This window comes from Gadus morhua, chromosome 16, assembly GCF_902167405.1.
Source record: "Gadus morhua chromosome 16, gadMor3.0, whole genome shotgun sequence".
Classification (NCBI taxonomy): Eukaryota; Metazoa; Chordata; class Actinopteri; order Gadiformes; family Gadidae; genus Gadus; species Gadus morhua.
In genome coordinates, this window is record NC_044063.1 from 12161764 (window position 1) to 12187860 (window position 26097).

At 40.1% G+C, this 26097-nt stretch overlaps 2 protein-coding genes and 1 pseudogene across 2 annotated transcripts; 2 read left to right on the forward strand and 1 right to left on the reverse strand.

The window, feature by feature from the left end:
• Positions 1-1323: 1323 nt before the first annotated feature.
• Positions 1324-5493, forward strand: LOC115561736 (extracellular calcium-sensing receptor-like; annotated as a pseudogene).
• Positions 5494-6264: 771 nt separating this feature from the next.
• Positions 6265-10407, forward strand: LOC115561738 (extracellular calcium-sensing receptor-like). Its single transcript, XM_030381958.1, has 9 exons — positions 6265-6449; positions 6649-6940; positions 7059-7145; positions 7264-7533; positions 7885-8091; positions 8386-8661; positions 8953-9180; positions 9278-9401; positions 9494-10407. The coding sequence occupies exons 1-9, from the start codon at positions 6340-6342 to the stop codon at positions 10405-10407; spliced, it is 2508 nt and encodes an 835-aa protein (XP_030237818.1). The 5' UTR covers positions 6265-6339.
• A 3558-nt stretch (positions 10408-13965) lies between these two features.
• Positions 13966-17552, reverse strand: LOC115561742 (extracellular calcium-sensing receptor-like). Its single transcript, XM_030381962.1, has 8 exons — positions 17467-17552; positions 17046-17337; positions 16671-16960; positions 16161-16456; positions 15810-16003; positions 15468-15689; positions 15259-15382; positions 13966-14864 (listed from the first exon to the last, which is right to left on the reverse strand). The coding sequence occupies exons 1-8, from the start codon at positions 17535-17537 to the stop codon at positions 13966-13968; spliced, it is 2388 nt and encodes a 795-aa protein (XP_030237822.1). The 5' UTR covers positions 17538-17552.
• Positions 17553-26097: the final 8545 nt, after the last annotated feature.

A 26097-nucleotide genomic window follows, 5' to 3' on the forward strand; every position in this document is an offset into this window, starting at 1 on the left:
GAGATCATCAAAATGTTGAGGCTTGGTAGGAGCCAGAGAGTTTGCCGGAGGAGAACCATCAGCGGTCGATGCAGCGGCCAAACTGGTTCCATAATGGCACAATGTAGTTGCTGATAAATACCCCCCAAAAAATGTAAATGCAATCAACAAAATAAACAAAAAAATCATTAAAAGTCCCAAAGCACCTCAAATAAGCATTTATAAAGTTTGAAACTGACAAATATGAGTTGGGATGAGAAAAAATGTAAGTGCAATATTTAATTTGCCGTTCCTACATGTCGGAACAGAGGACTATGGAAGAAACATATGTTTGGAAAGGGTGGAGACCTGGCATATATAATTCTGAGGAACCTTCTATAATCAGCTGATACTTACATGGACCAATCAGAAGGGGGGGAAATGAAACAAATGTAAGTCTAAGGTCAGGACATGATGTGCCAATGACTGTAGTCTAAATTATTCTGCCGTTGTTTGAATTTCTCTGTTGTTGGTTTGAAATTAACTATGAAAGGGGTAATAATATGAAGCCCCTTGCATAACCGTTTATAGCTTTTACAACTATGCCTTAGTCTAATGGATTGTGCACTAAACTGCAAACTAGACATCCAACAGCATGACATATTACATTATATTATCAAGTGAAATACTACTTGATGATACGTTTCAGCTTCCTCCTAAGGTTACCAATATAATTTGACAAAATCAATAAAATAATTTGTGCCAATTTTGCCAAAGAGATTTTGTGTACACGCCTGCCACGAATGTAAACAATAGGTCTTCCTATTTTGTCCTTGTGATAAGACATTTTTTTGAGTATTTTATTTGTGATTCACTGTTATGTTAATGATCCGTACTGACCGATGCAGATCGGTCAGTTTTAGGTCAACTTTAAGGGAAGCCAAGAGATGTTATGATGGTTTATCATCCAGACCGGTATTGTCCATTAGGAATACTGCCTCCACCTTGTGGACATAATACAGTATACCCAGCATGAACAATTGCGACTGAATCAATGGCTGACAGCACAAACTCATACAGCTTATGCAAACCATATTTTGGTGTATGTTGTTGTGACATTTTAATCCTACGGCCAAATATTAACAAGTCGGTTGACATTGGAAAGGCTTGGAATACAGTTACATCATTGGGGATGAAAAAAACATAACTATATTATTCTTCTATTTTGTCATCTACAATGGGAGGTTAAAAAATTCAAACTATGACTTAAGTTGACAAAGGGGTGGATCTTGTGCCTTCTATAAATTTAGGTTGCTTTGGGCAGAGCACTTGTTGAAATAGGCCATAGGGAGAGTGACGAGATGACGGCCTTGCTAGTCAGATACATTGTATGTTTATGCTTAGTGATGTTGCTCTCTCTTTCATTATGTCCTGTCTCGTCCGTTTATTCTTCCTCTTGTCAGTTGCAGGAACCGTTTAGTCTTAATGGCATTTATAAACAGGGAGACATTGTGCTGGGGGGTCTATTTGAGACCCATTATACCTCCATCTTCCCCAAATCCTTTTTCACCTCCAAACCACAGCAGCCCATCTGCCAGGAGTGAGAATAAGTATATGTTTAACTGTTATAATGATTGTCATTATGACAATAGGAATAAATTCCTATGATTTTAAAATGACTATGATTAGAATTATGATTATGATTTTAGCTGTGAAGCATAATTATTATCAATATTGTGATTATTTTTAAATTGTTATTACTTTATGTGTTTTGTAATTATTGTTGCTGGTAGTTTTGACATTCAAGGGTTCAGGTTTTCCCAGACCATGCTGTTTGCAATAGATGAGATCAACCGGAGCGACAGTCTTCTGCCAAACGTGACACTGGGATACAGACTCCATGATAACTGTGCCTCACTCGGAGTTGCCTTTCGAGCTGCCTTTTCATTGGCCAGTGGCAAAGAGGTGATGTTTGACCAGGCCGCAAGCTGTAGAGGAACCCCTGTGGTAGGGATTGTGGGTGACTCCATGTCCACTAATACTATTGCCATTTCCAGTGTTTTAGGTTTGTTCAAAATGCCCATGGTAAGTTTTCAACCTTTGCTCCAATCACATTACTATTTTGTTTTTCGATCATGTTATGAATATAAATGTGTTGTATTGTTGAAGTGAACACCTTATGTATGCCCTGTATGTTTTCGCAGGTGAGTTACTTTGCCACATGTTCCTGCCTCAGTGACAGGCAACGATTCCCATCTTTTTTTAGAACTATCCCAAGTGATGCGTTTCAGGTGAACCAAAAGAGAGAGAGCATTAAGTTGTCATAATTTAATAAATGATGATATTACACAGCGTTCTCATAATTTTGTCATGCATATGTAGAATCTTCATTGATTATTTTAACCCAACCAGGTGCGAGCTATGCTCCAGATTCTGAAGCAGTTTGGCTGGACCTGGATTGGCCTGCTGGTCAGTGATGATGACTATGGTCTCAATGTAGCCCGATCCTTCCAGTCAGAGCTGGCCCAGTCTGGTGAAGGCTGTCTGGCTTATCTAGAGGTTCTGCCGTGGGGAAACAACCCTGGTGAACTTCAAAGGATTGTTGGCATAATGAAGAATTCAACTTCTCGTGTGGTCATTGTTTTCGCACATGAGAATCACTTGTTGAACCTCTTGGGAGAGGTTAGGACGCAATTCTTTATTGCCAGAAAAATGTACCTTACTTTGCTCTACCAACCACAATTAGCAACTATCCAATGACAATCATCATAAAAAATACAAATTAGTTGGCATTGTGCCATAGCCCCATATTACAGTTTACAAATGTTCAACAGTTGTTCTTAAAAACACAGCAGTGTAACTATCTAAAGAATAAGTTAACATTTTGATGATGAATAATGAACAAAAACACAAAATTTAGCTAAAAGAGTGATAAGCAATATTTGCCCTACAAAATACGTGTTGACACAATACATAGTTAGGCCTATCACACAGGGAAGAAGCTTTTATCTTTTACTCCTTCCAATACACAGGTGGTAAGGCAGAACGTTACAGGCCTCCAGTGGATGGCCAGTGAAGCCTGGACTGCCACCACTGTGCTCCAGATCCCCAGCTACATGCCTTTTCTTGCAGGCACTCTGGGTATTGCCATCCGCCGGGGAGAGATACCAGGACTCAGGGACTTCCTACTGAGAATACGCCCTGACAATGACACACTCAGCAGCAAGGGCAATAACATAGTGAATATATTTATTTTACTCAAAAAAGAAAAGTGTTGTTATGATGTAATATATTACGTTATATTCTTTGGTGTGCTATTTTATGTTGTTAACAAAAAAATATTAAACCAATAAACGCAAGGTTAGCTGTAAAATTGTTTCCATAGGTTCATCATTTTATCATGTCATTATATTTCCAATAAACTATTTACAATGTACATAACACAGCCATTATGTTCAGTTATTTTTCCAAATAAACTAGGAGATCAACATGTTTCAACATTGAGCAATGAGTAGCACTCTTCAGTCCCTCAAATGACTTAACATGTTTCTTAGGTGCATCAGTTTTGGGAGGAGACGTTCCAGTGTAGATTCCCGCCTTCACCACCCAAATGGACCGATGAAGGGGGGAGACTGTGCACAGGTCAGGAGAACCTGGCAACAGTAAAGACAGAGTTCCTGGATGTTTCAAACCTCAGGCCAGAATATAATGTGTACAAGGCAGTATATGCCATGGCACATGCCCTCCATGACATGCTGAAGTGTGTTCCAGGGAGTGGACCTTTTGTCGGACAAACCTGTGCCAGTTTATAGAGACTAGAGCCATGGCAGGTTTGGTGAAATTTTGTGCCACTATGTAACCTGAGATTTCCCATCATCAAAAAATTCTTTATTCTTATTTTTGTTAACAATGATCTGAATCATAATCTAGTAACTGATTATTAGTAATAATAAATTAAAAACAATAGTTTTTACACATATTTGAGCTGACCTTTTTTACAATTCCAAACTGGCACCAAAAGCTATAATTTGTATCTTTATAGTTCATAGTTTCACAATATAATATGTGATTTATTTCCAGCTAGTTTATTACTTGGATAGGATCAACTTTACCACACCTTTTGGTGATCAAGTATCATTTGATGAGAATGGGGACGGATTACCGATCTATGATGTAATGAACTGGCTTTGGCTCCCAGACGGTAGCACATTCGTTCAGAATGTTGGTGTTGTCAAGGAGACCGCCGCCAAAGGTGGAGAAACCACACTCAAAGAAGACATCATATTCTGGAATTTCGTTCCCAAAAAGGTCTGGTCTGCCAAGCAAACTATTATCTATCTAACAACTGTTGAAATAGTCAAATTAAGGGCTTTCTAAATTAATTGTAAATGTTATATTTAATCTTCAGCCACCTCGATCAGTGTGTAGTGAGAGTTGTCCCCCAGGCACCCGCATGGCCAGGAGGAAGAATAAGCCTGACTGCTGCTTCGACTGCATCCCTTGTTCAGAAGGAGAAATTAGCAATATGACAGGTTGGTGTACCATGTAACATCTAATAATGTCATTTATCCTATGGGAAAATGTAACCTTTCTCCAGTTTACATTTATGCCGTATTTTTCATAGACTCAACAGAATGCCTGAGTTGTCCAGAAGACTTCTGGTCAAGCCCTCAGCGTGACGTTTGTGTGCCAAAAATGATAGAGTTCCTCTCCTACGATGACCCCTTGGGCATGTCCTTAACAACGGCCTCTTTGATAGGAACACTCAACTGTGCAATTGTGCTAGGAATCTTCACACATCATCGGACCACACCAGTGGTTAGAGCCAACAACTCAGAGCTCAGCTTCCTCATTCTGCTGTCACTCAAACTATGCTTCTTGTGCTCCTTGCTTTTTATTGGTCAACCAAGGCTGTGGACGTGTCAATTGAGGCATGCAGCCTTTGGGATCAGCTTTGTGCTGTGTGTTTCTTGTATCCTGGTGAAGACCATGGTTGTTCTGGCGGTATTTAAGGCCTCCAAACCAGCTGGTGGCAGTAGTCTGAAGTGGTTTGGGGCAGTTCAACAGAGAGGGACTGTTGTATTTCTGACATTAATTCAAGCGGCAATATGCACAACCTGGCTTGTGTCGTCCTCACCGGCACCTCATAAAAACACACAATATCACAATGACAGGATAGTAGTTGAGTGTGTAGTGGGGTCCAGAGTTGGATTCGGAGTATTACTGGGCTATATTGGATTACTGGCTATTCTCAGCTTCCTGCTTGCATTCTTGGCACGCAATCTGCCAGATAACTTCAATGAGGCCAAGTTTATCACCTTCAGCATGCTAGTCTTTTGTGCTGTTTGGATAGCCTTTATCCCCGCTTATATCAACTCCCCTGGTAAATCTGCAGATGCTGTGGAGGTATTTGCCATTCTAGCTTCTAGTTTTGGGCTGTTAGGGGCCTTATTCGGACCAAAGTGTTTTATAATCCTGCTTAGACCTGAAAGAAACACTAAGAAAGCTATAATGGGACGAGGTGTCCCGAAATAATATAAACGATAGCCTTCTTTTGAATCAATTGATTATGTGAATGTTTGAAGGAAAATGTAGACTACTTTACCTGCGTTCTATGAAACATTTTATTTTCTCCCCCAGTTAAAACAGTAACATAATAAAGTAATTATATGTCAAAATTATTCGTTGTGCTGATTTTACCAAAGAGCATTTTGTCACAAATGTAAACAATAGTTGTTTTGCCCTTGTTATAAGACGTATTATAAAGTATTTGAATGGCATTTCACAGTTATGTTAATGATCGGTCAGTTTTAGGCAAATTATTAGGGAAGCCAAGATATGTAATGATGATTTGATCATCCAGACCATTATTTTCCTTTGGATACCACCTCCACCTTGTGGACATAATATAGTATACCTAGCATGAAAAATTCGGACTGAATCAATGGCTGACTGTAAAAATACCACATACAAGCCATATTTTGGTCTATGTTGTGATATTTTTTATCCTACTGCGGGAGACTCACATGACGATTTCTAACCCTCCATTGGAATGGCCTGGAATACGGTTTGTTTAATGTGCACGAAAAAAATTATCGATATATCATTCTTCTATTTTGTCATCTACAATGGGAGGTTAAAAAGCTCAAACGACGACTTAAGTTGACAAAGGGGTGGATCTTATGGCTTCTATAAAGTTAGGTTGCTTTGGGCAGAGCACTTGTTGAAATAGGCCATAGGGAGAGTGATGAGATGACGGCCTTCCTAGTCAGATACATTGTATGTTTATGCTTAGTGATGTTGCTCTCTCTATCGTTATGGCCTGCCTCGTCCCTTCTTTCTTCCTCTTGTCAGTTGCAGGAACCTTTTAGTCTTAATGGCATGTATAAACAGGGAGACATTGTGCTGGGGGGTCTATTTGAAACCCATTATACCTCTATCTTCCCCAAATCCTTTTTCACCTCCAAACCACAGCAGCCCATCTGCCAGGGGTGAGAATAAGTAAATGTTTAACTGTTGTTGAAATTGTTTCCGTTATGACAATATTAATAGATTGCTATGACTTTTTAATGACTATGATTATAATTATAATTATGCTATTAGCTGTGCAGTATAATGTTGATCAAGATTATGGTTAATAGTCGGATATTGTTATTCTTTTATGAGTATTATGATAATGGTTGCTGGTAGTTTTGACATTCAAGGGTTCAGGCATTCCCAGACCATGCTGTTTGCAGTAGATGAGATCAACAGGAGTGACAGTCTTCTGCCAAACGTGACACTGGGATACAGACTGCATGATAACTGTGCCTCACTCGGAGTTGCCTTCCGAGCTGCCTTTTCATTGGCCAGTGGCAAGGAGGAGAAGTTTGACCAGGCCGCAAGCTGTAGAGGAACCCCTGTGGTAGGGATTGTGGGTGACTCCAGCTCCACAAATACTATTGCCATCTCCAGTGTTTTTGGTTTGTTCAAAATGCCCATGGTAAGTTTTCAACCTTCTCCATCTCGCATTACTTTTTTGACATGCATTAATGTCATAAATATATCATTGTTTTATCAGTGGAGGGAACACCTTATGTATGCTCTGTATGTTTTCGCAGGTGAGTTACTTTGCCACATGTTCCTGTCTCAGTGACAGGCAACGATTCCCATCTTTTTTTAGAACTATCCCAAGTGATGCGTTTCAGGTGAACCTAAAGAGAGATGTTTTAGTCATTATTATTTAATTAAAGATGATATTACATAGCTTTCCATAATTAAGACACACATTTACAGGATATTTCATCTTTACTTGAACCCAACCAGGTGCGAGCTATGCTCCAGATTCTGAAGCGGTTTGGCTGGACCTGGTTTGGCCTGCTGATCAGTGATGATGACTACGGTCTCAACGCCGCCCGTTCCTTCCAGTCAGAGCTGGCCCAGTCTGGTGAAGGCTGTCTGGATTATCTAGAGGTTTTGCCGTGGGGAAACGACCTCGGTGAACTTCAAAGGATCGTTGACATAATGAAGAAATCCACTTCCCGTGTGGTCATTGTTTTTGCACATGAGAATCACATGTTTAACCTCATGGGAGAGGTTAGGACACAATTATTTATGGACAGAAAAATATACCTTGCTTTGCTCTACCAACCACAATTAGAAACTATTCAATGTTAATCGTCATAAAGAAATACTAATTAGTTGGTATTGTGCCATATTGCAGTTTAAAAAAATACCAAATGTTCAACAGTTGATCTTAAAACAACTGCAGTATAATTATTTAAAGAATGTGTTAAATGTATACATAAAATGAACAAAAATGCATGCAATTTTAATATGAGCTAAAAGGATTAACAGCAATATTTACTCAATAAAATATGTGTTGACACAATGCATAGTTAACACAAAGCTAAGAAGCTTGCATGTTTTATTCATTCCAATCCACAGGTGGTAAGGCAGAATGTTACAGGCCTACAGTGGATGGCCAGTGAAGCCTGGTCTACATCCATTGTACCTCAGACTCCCAGCTACATGCCTTTTCTTGCAGGCACTCTGGGCATTGCCATCCGCCGGGGAGAGATACCAGGACTGAGGGACTTTCTACTGACAATACGCCCTAACAATAAGACACTCAGCAGCAAGGACAATAACTTTGTGAATATATTTTTTTCCTCAAATAATACAAATAATCATGTCCTAATATGTTGTACTATTTAATGCAAAAAATGTAGATTAAAACACAATAGCCAAAAAATAGATTTTTCTCATAAGAATTTTACCATAGGTTCTTCATTTTAGCATATTGATTATTATATTTTAAATGAACGGTTATGGTGTTAACTTTTATGTTCAGTTATTTTACAAAATACACTGGTAGATCAGTATATTTAAGCATTGAGCAATGAGTAGCACTCTTCAGTCCCTCAAATAACTAAACATGTTTCTTAGGTGCAGCAGTTTTGGGAGGCGACGTTCCAGTGTAGATTCCCGCCTTCACCGCCCAAATGGATCGATGAAGGGGGGAAACTGTGCACAGGGCAGGAGAACCTGGCAACTGCAGAGACAGAGTTCCTGGAGGTGTCAAACCTCAGGCCAGAATATAATGTGTACAAGGCGGTATATGCCATGGCTAATGCCCTCCATGACATGCTGAGGTGTGTTCCAGGAAGGGGACCTTTTGTCGGGCAAACCTGCGCCAGTTTACAGAGACTAGAGCCATGGCAGGTTTGGTGAAATTTTGTGTCTATGTAACAAACAGAGATTCCCCAACTTCAAGATAAATGCTTTACTCCTACTCTTGTTATTATTGATTGATATGATTTGAATAATAATCTAGTAAATGAATAAAAATTAATCAATGCATAACAATTGACATATTATAAAATTACAAAATGAATATTTGAGCTGACCTTTTTAAAATTCCAACCGTTGGTCCAAAAGTTATTATTTGTATCTTTATATTTCATAGTTCAACAATGTAATTTATTATTTATTTTTTCTCCTCTACATTTCTAGCTAGTTTATTACTTGGATAGGATCAACTTTACCACACCTTTTGGGGATCAAGTGTCATTTGATGAGAATGGGGACGCTTTACCCATCTATGATGTAATGAACTGGCTTTGGCTCCCAGACGGTAGCACAGTAGTTCAGAATGTTGGAGTTGTCAAGGAGACCGCTGCCACAGGTGGAGAAACCACACTCAAAGAAGACATCATCTACTGGAATTTTGTGCCCAAAAAGGTCTGGTCTGCCAAGCCAACTATTTTCAACTGTTGATCTAGTCAAGTTAAGAGCTTTCCAAATTAATTATTTGTAACCGTTTATATTTAATTTTCAGCCACCTCGATCAGTGTGTAGTGAGAGCTGTCCCCCAGGCACCCGCATGGCCAGGAGGAAGAATGAGCCTGACTGCTGCTTCGACTGCATCCCTTGTTCAGATGGAGAAATTAACAATAGGACAGGTTGGTGTACCATGTAACATCTAATAATGTAATTGATCCTATGGGTAAATTAAACCTTTCTCCAGTTACAATTTTAACTTTATTTTTCACAGATTCGACAGAGTGCCTGAGTTGTCCAGAAGACTTCTGGTCAAGCCCTCAGCGTGACGTTTGTGTGCCAAAAATGATAGAGTTCCTCTCGTACAATGACCCCTTGGGCATATCCTTAACAACGGCCTCTTTGATAGGAACACTCAACTGTGCAATTGTGTTAGGAATCTTCATACATCATCGGACCACACCAGTGGTTAGGGCCAACAACTCAGAGCTCAGCTTCCTCATTCTGCTGTCACTCAAACTATGCTTCTTGTGCGCCTTGCTTTTCATTGGTCAACCAAGGCTCTGGACTTGTCAATTGAGGCATGCAGCCTTTGGGATCAGCTTTGTTCTGTGTGTCTCTTGTATCCTGGTGAAGACCATGGTTGTTCTGGCGGTATTCAAGGCCTCCAAACCAGCTGGTGGGAATAGTCTGAAGTGGTTTGGGGCAGTTCAACAGAGAGGGACTGTTGTATTTCTGACTTTAATCCAAGCAGCAATATGCACAACCTGGCTTGTGTCTTCCTCACCAGCTCCGAATAGAAACACACAATATCACAATGACAGAATAGTAGTTGAGTGTGTAGTGGGGTCCAGAGTTGGATTTGGAGTATTACTGGGCTATATTGGATTACTGGCTATTCTCAGCTTCTTGCTTGCATTCTTGGCACGCAATCTGCCAGATAACTTCAATGAGGCCAAGTTTATCACCTTCAGCATGCTAGTCTTTTGTGCTGTTTGGATAGCCTTTATCCCCGCTTATATTAACTCCCCTGGTAAATCTGCAGATGCTGTGGAGGTATTTGCCATTTTAGCTTCCAGTTTTGGGCTGTTAGGGGCCCTATTTGGACCAAAGTGTTTTATAATTCTGCTTAGACCTGAGAGAAACACAAAGAAGGCTATAATGGGACGGGGTGTCCCAAAAGAATAGAGCCAGCTTTATATTCATTTAATTTTCGGTATAATCGATTGATTACGTGAATGTTTGTCACGTTATTTAGACTACTTAACTGCATTCTATGATCATTTCATTTTGAAATCATCTGGATATATGATCACAAACAAATCTGTAAAAAATATGATGCATCATTGTGTCACACATTGTTATGTGTCTTTTTTCACTAGTAATAGGTGTATGGTAGGCCATGATCTTATCAACTTGTAGCATGTTTGTTTTGCATGGTTTTTTTTAGTCACCTGGGACTGAGGAGATGTTCACTATAAAAGTTTATAAATTTAAACATGTAAGTTTGTGTCCAAAAATGTATTTTGGGTCTGGAGAGCAGCCATTGACTCTACCTTTTAAAACAGCAAAGTGTATCACTGTGATGTCACGGAGCTACAAAAGGCAGAGATAGGAACTAACATTCCTAACACTAGCATTTTTCTGTAAGTCACAGCAAAGTCACTCTTCTTGAGCCTCGATTACAACATAATCCAATCTAAATAAAGAAACTTTTCTTAAACATGGTGATTTATTAAAATTTTCATTAGACATCTTAAATTAAGCTCAAAGTAGACGACTCAATCATCTCAAGTTACCAAGTTACCAATTTTACCCATAAGACATTACACGGCTCAGCCCGACACGACTACTGTGAGTGTGTGTGTGTGTGTGTGTGTGTGTGTGTGTGTGTGTGTGTGTGTGTGTGTGTCATTACTTGTAGTAACTTGGAAAAGTTTGTTATTGCGTTATTCTTTCACATCTAGTTAATCGAGAAGCTCGCGAAATGATAAGACTTTTATCATTGGACCGTTGTGTTGATAGCATGACGTGAAAAATATCGTTTTTAAGTAAGCTAGCATTTAGCTTCTACAAATAGTACACTGGATATTTAGGAAGCTCCTAGCCTCTAGCCATATAAAAAGGGGGTCCCAAAACACGAATGCCCGATATAACAAACATATTTTCAATAGACTAATCATTTCAGCACCAGTGAAACAAGAGATACCATAGGGTTTATGCTTTACTTTGTGTTTCCTAGTTAAATATTGACATTGTTAGGATCCGCGACCTCCAATATGCTTTGCTATTGTGATAGCCACCTTAGGCTAAAACGGGTAGAATTCTCCCTGCCTTTTAGTGTTACCCATTGGCCGTGAAATAATTAGCGGGGGGGAGGGCTATTGCCAGTCAAGAGGGATAAGAGAGTTATCCATACATCTGTTCAAAGGAAACACTGGCACCTCTGACTGACCTTTAAGGTAAACATTACCTTACTATGAATCGAGGAGGGAATTGCCATGACAATCAATAGTTGTATATTGACACGAATACACTTGTAAAGGATACATTTTATATTATACACTGAAAATAAAAGTGTATTTAAAAGTGTACAAATCACCACATAGCGGAGAGTGGGGTAATTTGTGCCAAGGGACAAGTAGTGCCACCCCTGTTTTCTAGAAAACCATAGAAGAAGTTGGTCATGTGACCACATATTTCTGAAGGGGCATCCATTTCACTCATCCTGCAAAGAAGGGAGACACATGGCTTGAGAGGTAAGCACATTTAGGTTCAAATTTTTTTTTTGATTGCTGTGTTTGAACAATTATAGACAACTTTGAAAACAGTTCACACATGTTTTAGTGCTTTAGTAAGCTACAGCATGAGTCCATACAGTCTAGCATGATGCTTGCTCAAAACAGCTGGGGGATGCATTTTTTTCAAAATGGTGGGTCTGGGGTAATTTGTGCCAAAGGGCCTGGGTTAAGTTGTGCCAGTGGCACAAGTTACCTCAACTTATGATTTTTTTTACTATATATTACTTCATTCTATTTTATTGTTATTGTTCATTGTAATCTTACATTTGATCACTAAAACTATGTGATATTCTTAGACCATCATGCCACGCAAATACAAATGGAAGACAGACAGGGTTTCTACTCCTCTTGAGGAGTTGGAAAGAGCAGTGAAAGAGGTGCAAGAGGAGAATACCATACGTCAGGTTGGAAAGGAGATTAAAATCTGCAGGATGACCATAAAAAGATGCGTGATGAATCTGCTCACTTGGGTTATGTGTCTCCCGAAGTCATTCTTCAATTTCCAAAAGCCACAGAAAGAAAGAACAGAATTGTAAAAAAGAAAGTGAAAACTAGAATCATGATCGACACACCTGAGAAGATAGAGTTGGAGAAGGCTCACAAAGAAAAAGAAGATAAAAAGGCTGAACAGGAAAAGAAAAAGAATGAAAGAGAGAAGAAAATAACCAAGAAGAAAATAACGTGTACAGTAACTCAGAAGAAAACTCCACCACCAATGATGAGGCAGAAGATGGCCTGGAGAAGACGCACAGCAGAGAATAGAAACGGGCTGAAAAGAAGAAAATGAGTGGAAATAAGAAGGGGGGCCTGAAAGGGTCAAAACAAACCAAACCCAAAAAGAAAGCGCTCTCCTGTAGCTCAGAAGAGAGTGACTTTCCAATCCCACTTAGTGATGCCACTGATTAAGAGAGTTCAGATTTCCAGAGTGATGAAGATGATGGTGAAAAGGATCTGTCTGCTGGTGACTTTGTCATTGTGAAGTTTGCAGGTAAAAAATCCACATCCTATAACTATGTTGGATTGGTGGAGAATGTTGAAGGTGACAAGATCAGTGCAAGTTTCTGAAGCAAAGTTGTAAGAGGTCTTTTCATGGAAAGCCCTTCTTCACATTTAGAGAGAATGATAAAGGAGTCATCCCTAGAGGTGATGTGCTCAAGTAGGCCTTTGATGTCGTAAACTATCTTTATGTAAACCACACACACCACAAAACTTGGTGGTACAGCCAGAAAGGAGCAGAAGTTCATGTTTCCCTGCTGCATTGACAAGTAGGATGTTGAGTTGTAAGCCCAGTAGGCTGGATCTGTGAAGTGTAAGACTCAATTAGGTGTTCATGTGACGGTATAGGCATTGCTATAGAAAAGTGGCCTTTGATGTTGTTAAAACTTTAAATAAAAGTTAAACAAGTAATATGTATTGAATTTGTCTTGCTTTTATGTAGAATTATCATTTGTGATATTAAAATGATCCTTTTTACTGAAATTATCAATGGCCCAATTTCCCCCAGTGTATTCTCTCTAATGGCACAACTGACCCCGTACCAGGGGCAAGTTGTGCCACAAAACCACTTTTTCTTCTAAAGCTGTATTTCTCAAACTGTTTGTTTAAGATCCAAAGTAATTGTTCCCAGGGATGCACAACATCCTAAACTATATGTAGATATCTTAGTTGGAGGCATTACTGTTATCCCCTTGCTTTAAGGGCACTTTAAGTCAAACTTGGCACTACTTACCCCACTCTCCCCTAATGTAAAAAGACAACCATGGCCCACTCAAATATAGCATAATTTATGGACTTTAATCGTGACAAAAATTATAATAAAAATGAGGGTTAATGTACGACATGATTGAAATTACACTAGATTAGTCTTTTACTTGCCAATGCCAAAAATACCAACACTAAATATATACTTTGTATGATTCTAAAGGTTACATTGATTTTCTACATTTTACTTTTTACCCATTAAATGTTTCTTGGTGTTTTTCTCTGGCCTAAACAAAATAATAAAACATTTTGGAAAGAATATACAGAAAATCAATCCAAAACTTGAGGCTAATATTGCAAAGACCTCCACAGCTACAGTGAACTTCCCAGGGGAACTGATATAAGCTGGGATAAAAGTGATCCAAACAGCAGAGAATATGAGCATACTAAATGTGATAAGCTTAGCTTCATTAAAATTGTCAGGTAGTTTTCGTGCTAAAACAGCTAACACAAAACAAAATACAGCAAGGAGCCCAATGTACCCAAGCACAGCCCAGAAACCTAATGCTGAGCCTAATGCACATTCTAGAATGATTTTATCCTTATAAGTGGTCAGGTTTCTAACAGAGAAAGGAGGCTTCAAAACCAACCAAATAGTGCATATCAAAACTTGAACAAATGTAAAAGATACTACAGTCATTCTCTGTTGTTTAGAGCCAAACCATTTGGCTACACTGCTCCCTGGTATTGTAGCTTTGAATGCCATTAACACCACTATAGTCTTGCCCAGAACACAAGAGATGCAGAGGACAAAGGTGATCCCAAAAGCTGTGTGGCGAAGCATACAGGACCAGTCTGAGGGACGGCCGATGAAGGTCAGAGAACACAGGAAACACAGAGTCAAGGAGAAGAGCAGCAGGAAGCTCAGCTCAGAGTTGTTAGCTTTCACTACAGGGGTAAATCTGTGCTTGAATAACACTATGGCTGTAATGATGGTCAAACAGGCTCCTACTATAGAGAATGCTGCCAAAATAATTCCCAAGATCTCATTAAAGGAAAGGAACTCAACAAGCTTGGGACGACAGAAGTTCTTCTCGGCATTGGGCCAGGACTCCTTGGGACATGGGGAACAGTCAGACGAATCTGGAGAAAGATGTATAGTATGTTTTTATTGTTATTTTCTTATACATAATTTCATTTAGAACTAGGCATGTCACCGCATGCCTAGTGTTTGTGGAAAAGGTTTGTGGTTAAACAATGATGTCTCATTTTTGCCCCATTCACTTTCAATATTAAATAAGATTAATATTAATATCATTGCATCAAAAAAAATGTAATCATAGGAATGGCATATTAAACTGATATATGCACAGTTCTTTGCAATGGGCGTGGTTTTTAAACCTGCAACACTGGAGGGGGAGATAATAATCAAAAAATGAGGCGGATGAACAATAATACGAAAAAGAATTATAAGAAACATGATTACAATACTGTGGCTGGCTTTGCAAGCACACTTATCAGGATTAGTTGGTTATACCGGTAGTATTGCTTATCTCTCCTTCAGCACATGGTACACAGTCATAGCAGCATATCGGCTTTCCCTTCTGGAGAACCTTGCGTGTTCCCGGTCGACAGCTATCACTGCACACGGACACAGGCACCTAATAAACACATAGACAAAAAGCTTTCCATGCAGTTTGGAAGCAGTTGTATTAAAGGGATCAAATAATATGGTGTCCTCCCTGCCTGTATGCCACCATCTGCCCAACTGATTTCCCTTTTGATATTGAACTTCTGGCCAGGAGAAAGGGACTCATCATAATGTCCCACTGTTACGAACTCCAGACCACCGTCCTCATTTCTCTTCCAGTTAATCAGCTCATAGAAGGCCACAGGGTCACCATTGGCATCAAATGAGACGTGGTAACCATTACGAGAGAAATTCACCCTTTTCAACTGATCAAGGACCTGTGTAGAAGAAAAAAGAGCGAAAACACAACAATTGTGTGACTAAGGTATTGACAGTCAATAAAAAGCTGGCACCATTTTCAAGGGTTTGCTTTAACAATATTAATTATTGTTTTTAACCTGCACTGGCTCTACTTTCATGAATTGGTCACATTGCATTTTGGAGTTCATCTTCTTGCACACAATATTGTGGATAGCGTGTGCTACTGCATAAACAGCTTTGTACACCATGTTTGTAATTCTGAGCTGAGAAGTGTCAGTGAATGGGTTCTGGAGCTTTTGTATATCTTCAGTTCCATCACACACCCTGTTCACTGAGCCAGCGCCTACAGAAAGAGAAATAGAAAATGATCACTACAGATGTTGTAATGATGAAAAAATTATAATGGATAATGAATAATTATTATTATTAGTAGTATTAAAAGATCATTAGCATGAAAGTATTTCAACACTTTTTCCAAGATTTCTCACGTTTTTTTAGCAGACAGTTGAATGCACCCTCCCAGAACTCAGAAAGCACGTGTGAAGCAGCCACCTTAGCAGGGGAAAGATCTAGAAGGTATTCTCTAAAACCTGGTATGTTAGATTGCGGAATAGCAAATCCAATAGCTCCTGCACAAAGGGGATATCTTAGAACCTCCGGATGGGTTACCCAGGCCTCACTGCCAATCCATTGGCGAGGAGGAGAAGGATGCACGGTCAGCTCCTCAAGCAGAACCCACAAGTCTCCTGGGGATGTAAATGCCACGACAACCATGGCTGTGGACCTATAGAGATTTCCAAATATAAATAAGGGCTATATACAAAACATTTTTTGTATTATTTTCTTAGTATAATAAAAAACATGATGAATTATGCTTTTAATTATAGTCTGGTTGAAACTAAGGTTTTAAAAACATTCTTGGCATTTAAGTTATCTTGGTTTGCATATTGTCATTGTTTTTTATAAATGGACAGATTCTGAATAATTAATGTATAAACCTGCGAATCACTTCAGCCACCTGTTGAATCTTGCTCTTTGGATCATATCTAGTGATTGATTCTGAGTATTCCACACAAATACCCTCTTTTTGCGCTGCTTGTAAAAAGGACGCCATCCCATTGTTGCCATAGTCTGATCTAGACCGGACAACGCCAATCCAAGTCCAACCAAAATTTTTTACAAGTTTGGCAAGCGCATCGGCCTGGAACTGATCACTTGGGATGGTTCTAAAAAAGGTTGGGTATTGTTTCTTGTCAGACAAACATGCACATGTAGCAAAGTGACTAACCTAAGGGAAAAAAATTAACATTACGATGCATTTTTACAAAATAGAGTCACAGAAATGGCAGAATTCTGCATGATAAAATAAATACTTGTGGAATTTCAAAAGGACCGATGATTCTTGAAAGGCTGATGGATGATGTGGATCCAGAATCACCAATAACAGCCAACACCCTTCCCGATTGCGAACACACTTTACTGTTTTTATACAAAGGCGGGTCATTAGTAAACTGGAAGGCCCCCTGCACGGCCATAGGCGCAGACGAGCACGAATCATGGATTTTATAACCAAGCGCAACCCCCGGCAGAAGATCTTTGCTGTTATTGATTTCGTCGATGGCAAAGGTCATTGCACGCGAGAAGCGCAGTTCCCGGGTGTCCATGCTGTAAAGAAATAAAACATTTTAAAGATACACAAAAATATACTTTCATTAGGGTGTGTTTGCTGTTTAAGATATACATCACAATTAAAATACACAGCAACTTACTGTAATTCTTATCAGACCAACTCACCTTCCTGTGCATTTTAGAGGCTCTGGAAGGCTGGTGTAGTTTTTCTCCACTGTTTTCAAGTAGTAATGCATGTGGAAAGAACCCCCGATAATGTAATCCCCTTTCTGTGTAAATGCAGGTAGCTTAGGGGTACCCTGGAGCAAACAATCAACAGAATCAGTGGCATTGTCAGTATTAGATGAAGCCTCTACTCTCATTATTAGACCACCCACAGATTTATACAAAGAAAGCGCAAAACATAACGAAAATAAAACCAAAGTCAAGGTTGGTGTAAAGAATACTGCAACCAAGACAGCCATCCTTAAAATGAGCAGGCAAGTGCTTACGGGGTATTACAACTAGGCTATATAAATGATCAAATAGATGCTGCCCTCTTTCTGCATTACGTCAGATTCTGCACACAGGAGAATCCCAACTGCTACCAATGGATGTGAATCATTCAGTTGTTTGTTATTAATGGATGTTTTGCGTTTCTACAGTTTAGACATGATGCATTTTCAATGACAAATGTTTTGCATGTTTTATTTTAATGAATAAAAAGATTAAAGACACGTTATATTATCCTCTTGGCCCTGTCACACATTTTAAAACATATCATTTTTGCCACTTCACCCTTTCGTTCTGATGAGTAGCCTGTATTTGGTGAAACTCATGCACAAACACCTTCTTTGAAATACATATGTATGATTTCATACTAGAGTAAATAAAAGAATTGTTGTCTACATTGTTATATATTTGTTATATCCTTCACTGCCTCTATTATGTAGAATAGCAGAGGGGAACCCTCAGGGCCTTCTACGCCTTCAGAGAAGGCCTTAAAAATTTCTGAACCAAAGAATATGAGTATTAATTAAAATATGTATAGATTAAAAAAGAAAATCTAACTGATTTAATTTAATACAATACATTAAATACATTTTCTCTCATCTATGTTCTGAAGTTAAGTTTACTGTCAAGTTCACATCCGCAATGAAAGGGTTACTGTCCTGAAACATTATCCAACGTTATCCAATCAGAATAGTCCGTCTCTATCGAAGCCCGGTTAGCTTGCTCATTAATTGGTTAGGACTTCACGAATCTCGGGGAAGGCCAAACTATGTGTTTTGGTTTGGAGAGTGATGGTAAAATTGACCAATCAAGGTTTGATTTTTAGTGGACGGGACAAAAACAAAAGATCGTAGGCCTTCGTGAAGTCCGAACAGCGGGCGGGGCAGAGTGGTGAGATCGATGGCGGAAGACTAGAGCAACGTTGTGGCTATCTTGATACCATCGCCTTTTTCAAGGCGGCCTTTTTCAAGGCGGCCTTTTTCAAGGCGGCCTTTTTCAAGGCGGCCTTTTTCAAGGCGGCCTTTTTCAAGGCGGCCTTTTTCAAGGCGGCCTTTTTCAAGGCGGCCTTTCACAGAAAAACTTCAAATTAATAAAAAACGGAAGACCAACTCCAGAACAGGAATCAAAAGAAAAGGTTAAGACAGTGGAAAGGTTTTTCAAAACAGAAAATTATCGGAGATATCCATGGATGACAGGCTGTAACAAACAGGCTCTACTGCTGGAGTCTACCTTTTACAACTGACAAGTCATCCACTTGGGTCAGCGGCGGATTTGTCAGCCCTACAAATCGGACAAAGTCAGCCCAACGACATCAAGATTCTGCGGCACACCTGGAAGCGACGGTCAGTTTGAAAACTGACCTCCGCCTCTTCCCTTGACATTCACTGTCTGACAAACACACACCCTGTGCCGTGTTCCAATACCCGTACTGTCCGTACTTACTAGCCAAATTTTGAGTACGCAGTACGTTCCAATTCAGATCCGGCGTAAAGAAGTATACCTCAAGGACCCGGATGTCGTACTCAAAACGGGCCAATCGTGAAGTGTGGATCGAAGGACACTTTCCGTACTCAACGGCAGCCATCTTAACTACGTAGCGGAAGAGGGCGGAGCCAGGCTGAGCCAAAGTCGGCGCATTTTCCACATAGCCTGCATTAATAGTCATTTTGTAGTTTTTTGTAGTTTTTATAGCTGCTAGGCGTAAAGGGTTCACCGTTCAAAGCGGGATGTTTATTGCGGGGGAGGAGCCGCGGCGGCAGTCGGGATAGTAATTTCCGGTTAGTGCACCACGGAGTACTCGAACATTCATTGGGGATTTATCTACTTGTGAATTGTGCATTTTTGGCATGTAATACGTTTAAAGGTGACATATTATAGCTTTTTTTTAAAGAAGTTAGATTGGTCTATGGGCTATACAAAACATGTTAAATGAAGTTCTTTGCACAAAATCACTCTCACATAAAGAGACTTAATCAGCTCTATTTTTGCCAGTTGCAGTCCCTGTCAGATTGAGCTGTTTTGGGCTCTGTCACTTTTATGCAAATTAGCTGTGGCTGGCCACACCCCATCCATCATACGTTAGTTTGGTCATTATCACCCGTGAAAACGCTGAAAGCCATGGCAGCTAACAGTCAACGGCAGCAAACGCAACCGTATATATTTGACCCTGAGTCGGACCCAGAGCCAGAGGAGGAAGAGGAGCCACCTGCACAACCGCGACTGCAGCAAGCAGTTTCTGAATGGTTAGTCAACTTTTTTAATCGACTTATTTGTTGTTCAACATCACCATCTCTCTTTAGTTGTCAGCTTACTGTACGATGTAGCCTATAACTATGTAGCCTAACGTTCCTTATATTTTGAAACATGCCATTTCTATACAATATTTTCTTGCATTTTAAACATTACAAAACTCACATTTGTATCATATAGGTGCACTTGTGTAAGATGTGTTGGGCAATGCCAACTGAGGCGGAGAGTGTATGCTGTCAGGAGATTCCACAGGTAGCATTCCTTCGCTACATGTATTTAGCACTAGTTACCAACTATGCGACCATGATAGCACTCATTTATTTACGTATGCTAGCCACTGTCCTACCATTGCACAAAGTTATTTACTGGTACGCTAGCACAGCACTCACCTTACATCATAACTTATAGGTCACACGACGTATGGAGCAGCTGGAGGGAATGCCCCAATGCGTGATCGACCATCCAGGGTTGTATCCAGTGTGCCTAAATGTTTATTCTCTACAAACAGCGTGCAATGTCTACAGAGCTGACCATGGGCCTTTACGGCTACGGGGAATAGAGCAGTACGTTTAATTTCTTATGTTTTTTGTTCCCTAGTATGTACAGTGTGACATATATGGCAACATACTGCATTTTTCAGCAAACAGACTTTAGTCTTACTTTACTTGTGTTCATACAGTAGGTCACTAGCCTTACACTCCAATACATAGAATTGGACAATGCCCCAATACTGATTGCTTTCTTTCTTATGTATGATTACTATCTGCAAATGCAGCTAGTAGCAAACATGCTCACACAACACATTTAGAAATACATAAAAATATTTATTACACAAAGCAAAAATGGAAATAAAACAGATCTTTTCAGCCACCAGGAAATGTGACAATTGTACTTTGTCTGACAGAACTATTTCACTTACTAACCAATACAATATTACTTTTAGTCGTTACAGGTATCTTGCCTACAGAAACTTTGTGAGTTGGTGTTGGGGATTCCTTGGACGCAAAATAAGGGTTGTCATCCCGTCGTGTGTGGTCCAGCGTGTTCGTCGACAGTTTCCTGACAGCCAAGGACAATATGTGGGTTTCAGACTGCCTCCCCTGGATTGAAGCGAGACACATAGCTGGCGATCACCTCCTCCTTCTCTGGATGTTCGAACTCAGAACACAGGTCCGGAGGGATGTGGATTTTCAGAAGGTCATCCCTGTATGCTGCTGGGTCTTCAAAGACTGGCCCCATGATGAAGCCCATCAATACTTCCACATATTCTGTGCAATATTTGACAATCACAAACAATTATGTAAATATGTATCGTTTCTCAATTATTTAATTGTTAATTTTTTACTTATTTATTGTTTTATTTGGCGTGAAGATACTGAAGTGCAATAGTATGCAAAATGTACAGGTCTTATTGTTGAATACTAAACATTTTTTTATAACTTACCAAATGTTGTCTCGGTATTGATGGCTTTCACCCTGCACTCTCCCTTCCTTGCCTTTGGAGGGTCCAGCCTGCGTAGGGCTAAATGCATCCTGTAGAGAGGTTTTCCAGAGGATGAGGTGGCCTGGTCTCGATCAGCATTCTCATTGTAATGTAGAGCAGCCAGGTAGAGTCTTGTACAGTAAAGATAGGTTCAAGTTCAAGCTTATTATTATAGCCATTTCAACAATATAAAAATACAGTTGATAGGAATGTGTTTTGTTATGCTCAGATATATCACCCAGCAATAATAACAACACAACATAACAAGACAAAAAGCCAAAAACGGCACATAAATAACACATGAATGGTAAGTACAGTACTGCAAAAAGGGCAAAGTGAGGTAGACCATAAAGACTAAAAATGGGTCATTCCTGCCTGACTAACCCCACATTTCCTCAGCTGACGGAGGAAGTATAGTCTCTGATGGGTTTTGGTAATAATGAGACTAATGTTCAGGTTCCATGATAGGGACTGGTGGATAGTGGTGCCTAAGAAACGGAAGGAGGAGACCCACTCCACGACTTGGCCATTAATGGAGATTGGAAGGTGCTGGCCTGCCTTTTCCCCTAAAGTCAACTGTGAGTTCTTTGGTTTTGGTTGTATTGAGGATTAGAACATTCTGTGTGATGAAAGTTTCCTTTACCTGCAAAGCATCCCAAGGAATGGAAACACTACATTTTTAGGAGCAAATTGCAAGATGACGCTGTGAAACGACTCTAATGATGAGGTCTGGAAGTGGGGGCTAAGTTTGGCAATGTCCTTGAGGACCCTATTGCTACTCAGCACCTTCTCCAGCTCATAGAACGCTGGAGTTCCTAAAACAGACAAAAATAATTATTAAACCGGGAAAAAACAGTTGCCACTGAAGAAATTAGTTGAATCCATAGACTGACTATTTTTCAATGCTAACTATAAATGAGTTATGCCATGTGTTTGCAGTGTTTGAATCCTAAATGTGACAAAGATACCTGCTGTCAGCCATTTTTTCTTGTCACGGCTTTTGCGAACTGGATGTAGACAGGCTGGAAAAATGGGGTCATCGTGCGTGTGGACATCCCGGATATGATTGAGGATGGAGGTCCATTTCGCCACTCTCTCTGGTCCTGTTGTGGAGGTTGCTGCAGTCCAGTACATGTGATTCCTTATGGCCCGCAACCACATCTTAAGCATCTGACATTCTTTTTTTTTTCCTGCTCTTATCCAGTTTCTTTGAAATTCCTAAAATTCAAATTGAGAGGTGTCAAAGACACCTCACATTTAGCCCTACGCAGGCTGGACCCAACCCACTGAATGTCTTGGCATGAACCATTTAGAGGTGTGTTGATAATATGTAAAATAACACTCAAAAAATATACCTTTCTCCATGTGCCAGACGTCATAGTGCTGGTTGATGCCAGTTTCCCTCAAGAACTTCTGTATTTGCGGGTGTCGGTCTGTCACTATGCAGTCAAGGGTCACCCTGCGCTCCTCCAACAATGCAAGGCTTCTCTTCAGGCCCTCCTTTTCCATGTGGTAGCTGCCGCCTACCTCGTTGCTCTATGAAAACAATCAGATGCATAAGTAAATGCTCCCTAAGGGGTTAGTTACTAAGCACTACTTAGCAGTATTTATTTATTGTTACACTAATGTCTCTGTTGCAATATAGCTTGAATGTTATTCTCCCTTATAAGTGGCTTTGGATAAAAGCGCCTGCTAAATGACTGAATGTAAATGTAAAAGGTGCCACATGGACAAATTTGTAAGTTGTAGTGTAAAAAAGCAACTTACAGTTTGATCAATTTCCACTCACCTGAACCAACTGGACATCTATCACATTGTTGGTTTTCAGGTCCATCACTGTGTAGCTACCAAATTTTGCAGAGTGGCCTATGAAAACATTGTATCATTTTAAAAGTAACCCTCCTATGGTATTTTATCATATACTAATTTCTGTGCATTATTCAAATACCTGGAGAGTCGGCTCTCATGTCGCCACCAATTATGGTATTTTCCCCACTAAGGCGCAGAAGCATGTCATCCTGAGAAGCCTTCCATTTGTTGATAATGGCAGGTTCAACATATGTACGTGCGTGCCGACGAAAGGTGTCGTACAGAAACACTTGCATGTGCATAGCCCGGAAGACCTGAATGTGGACATAGATGACAAAAAGGGTTGTTGTAAACATTCCTGTAATTGTGTCTGGAGCTGTTAATTCTTATAGGTATTGTTTAGCACTTCATGCTTTATTCAACAATTATGACCAAATTCACTTACCCTTTGCATTTTGAAAAATGAGGCTCCACTGACATAGACTGCCACAGAGAGCTGAAGATTGCCGGCTGGCGTGTTATTGAGGAGTGGTTGACTGTCCCAAGTCCGGCGGTACTCACAATGGGGGCACTGCTGCACCACCGAGATGAATGTCCCGAGCCGTCTTGATTGAATGGTGCATGGGCGCTGGCACATAGGGCACATCCTGAACAGCTCCATAAGGCAGGTCTCATAAACAATGTATTTCTTCACCTCATGGATTGGAGTTGTTGCCACATCTCTGTAAATAAATAGAATTCATGATATAAGCCATGATGCATAGCACGAAAACTTGTACACACACAAAGAAATTTGAGTTACTCACGAAAGGTCTGAAATGATAGTATTGCTAGGATCATAGGTGCTATCCAGCCCTTGACATGTAACTATTGATGAGCTGTCCTCAAGATCAAGTTCATCCTCCTCCTCCACCTCCTTCAGACGAGGTCCCTTTACAGGTGTTGAAGTTAGGACAGGCGTCAGGGCAGTGAGGGGAACAGTGGACGTGCCAACACAACAGTCTTTCCTGGACACAGTAGCCTGGACACCTTGTACATAAATGTTGAATATAAACAAATCGATTAATTGTTACATCCCTTCTGCAGTACAAATTCAAGCATTAACTGGTGCAATAGCTAGATGGTGAACCTGATCAAAACATTTGTGAGAGATCAATCTATGTACTTTCACTTTTGAAATGAGGCTGAAGAGTCCGTAGAGATAGCTGTGTACCAACAGTGTGTTTTATTATCTCTGGAGGATCTGTTTGACAACCAATTTCTCTTGTTGCCGGACGCAGAAGTGACTGTACTGAAGCCTGAAGGAGGAAAAAGAAGGGGGTGGAGAAATGGGTTACATTTTGAAACCTTACTTCAGATGAAGCACAACATTTATGACCCACTTGTAATACGAAGTTTTCATTCAACAGCTACAAAGCCTAGAGACTGATAACAGGATAAGTCTTGAGATTCATCTTTTGTTAGAGTATAGGCACTGATCAGTTGTTTCACCTCAACTATAAATTGTGTACTTTTGGGAGATATCCGCGGTAGGGCTACAACAGCAAACCAAGGGCATACTGGCCGCATCCATTGTGGATAATTTTCAGTCTCGACAAGGTGTAAACAAATAGAAAATCACCACAATGTTTTTCAAGGTAATTTCCAACCCTGCTAGACAGCATTTTAACAAGGATTACTTTCAGAAATTATCAAGGTTTAAAATGAATCGATCATCGGTGCACTGCTTTGCTCTATGGAATGGAGAGAAACATTCTAACCAGGTGGAGCACTAACGTTAGCTTTGGCTAAATTGCAATATAAGAACATGCTAGTTCATGCTTAACTGCGACAGAAACACGACAACATGTAACAATACAAAATCAGTACCACCAGGCATTACTTTCAGAAATGTTCAAGGTATAGCTAGTTCGAAAATCAATCCAACACACAGTGGTGCACGGTTCTGCTTTATGGAATGGAGAGAAACATTCTTAGCAGACGCAGGTCTAGCAGTAGCTGCTAACGTAAGCTTTAGCTAAACTGCAAAATAAGAACATACTAGTTCATGCTTAACTGCTCAGAAAAACGTTTTTTTTAAGTACTTACATCTCCATCTGCTGACTCCACACGGATAGTAGGTACAGAAACCTCTGTCACACGAAGTTTGCTGGCGAATCCAGCTCTGTACTGTCCAAGATTCTCAAAGCAGTCTTCTGTAAAATGGTTTGCACAAACCACAAGATTCTTGCCTATTGTTGCAGGGACATGACCATCAAAAATGAAATCGAGCCACGCAGTTCTTCGATTTCCCTTGGTTGGGAGAGAATGAAATGATTTGTGTGGCTGTTTGCAGCCAACTACACAACACTTCATGTGGGACATTTTGCTAGCCATCGCAATCTTGTGCTCCAGTCTCGTACGAAAAACGGCTGATCAAAGATGGCGGATCTCCAACTAATTTAGAGGGTGTGGACTTGAAAGGTGGGAGTGGTTCCATGCCAATTTCCCTAACCCGACGTCACATTGGGAGAGCCAACCAAACAGCTCACAGCAGCCTTGTGTTTCTTGCCAAAAAAGTATCTGTACCGACTTAGAAAACGGATGGATGTTTTTTTTTCGCGCTTGGAGTGTTTATACGAACAGTAGAGACCCAAATATGATCACAAAAGCCCGCAAAAAGTGATTTTTTGCATAATATGTCTCCTTTAAGAGTGACTTGAAACTCAATATATGATTCTGGCTAAATACGTTTATATTCAAAATCAAAGAATTAGAGGAAG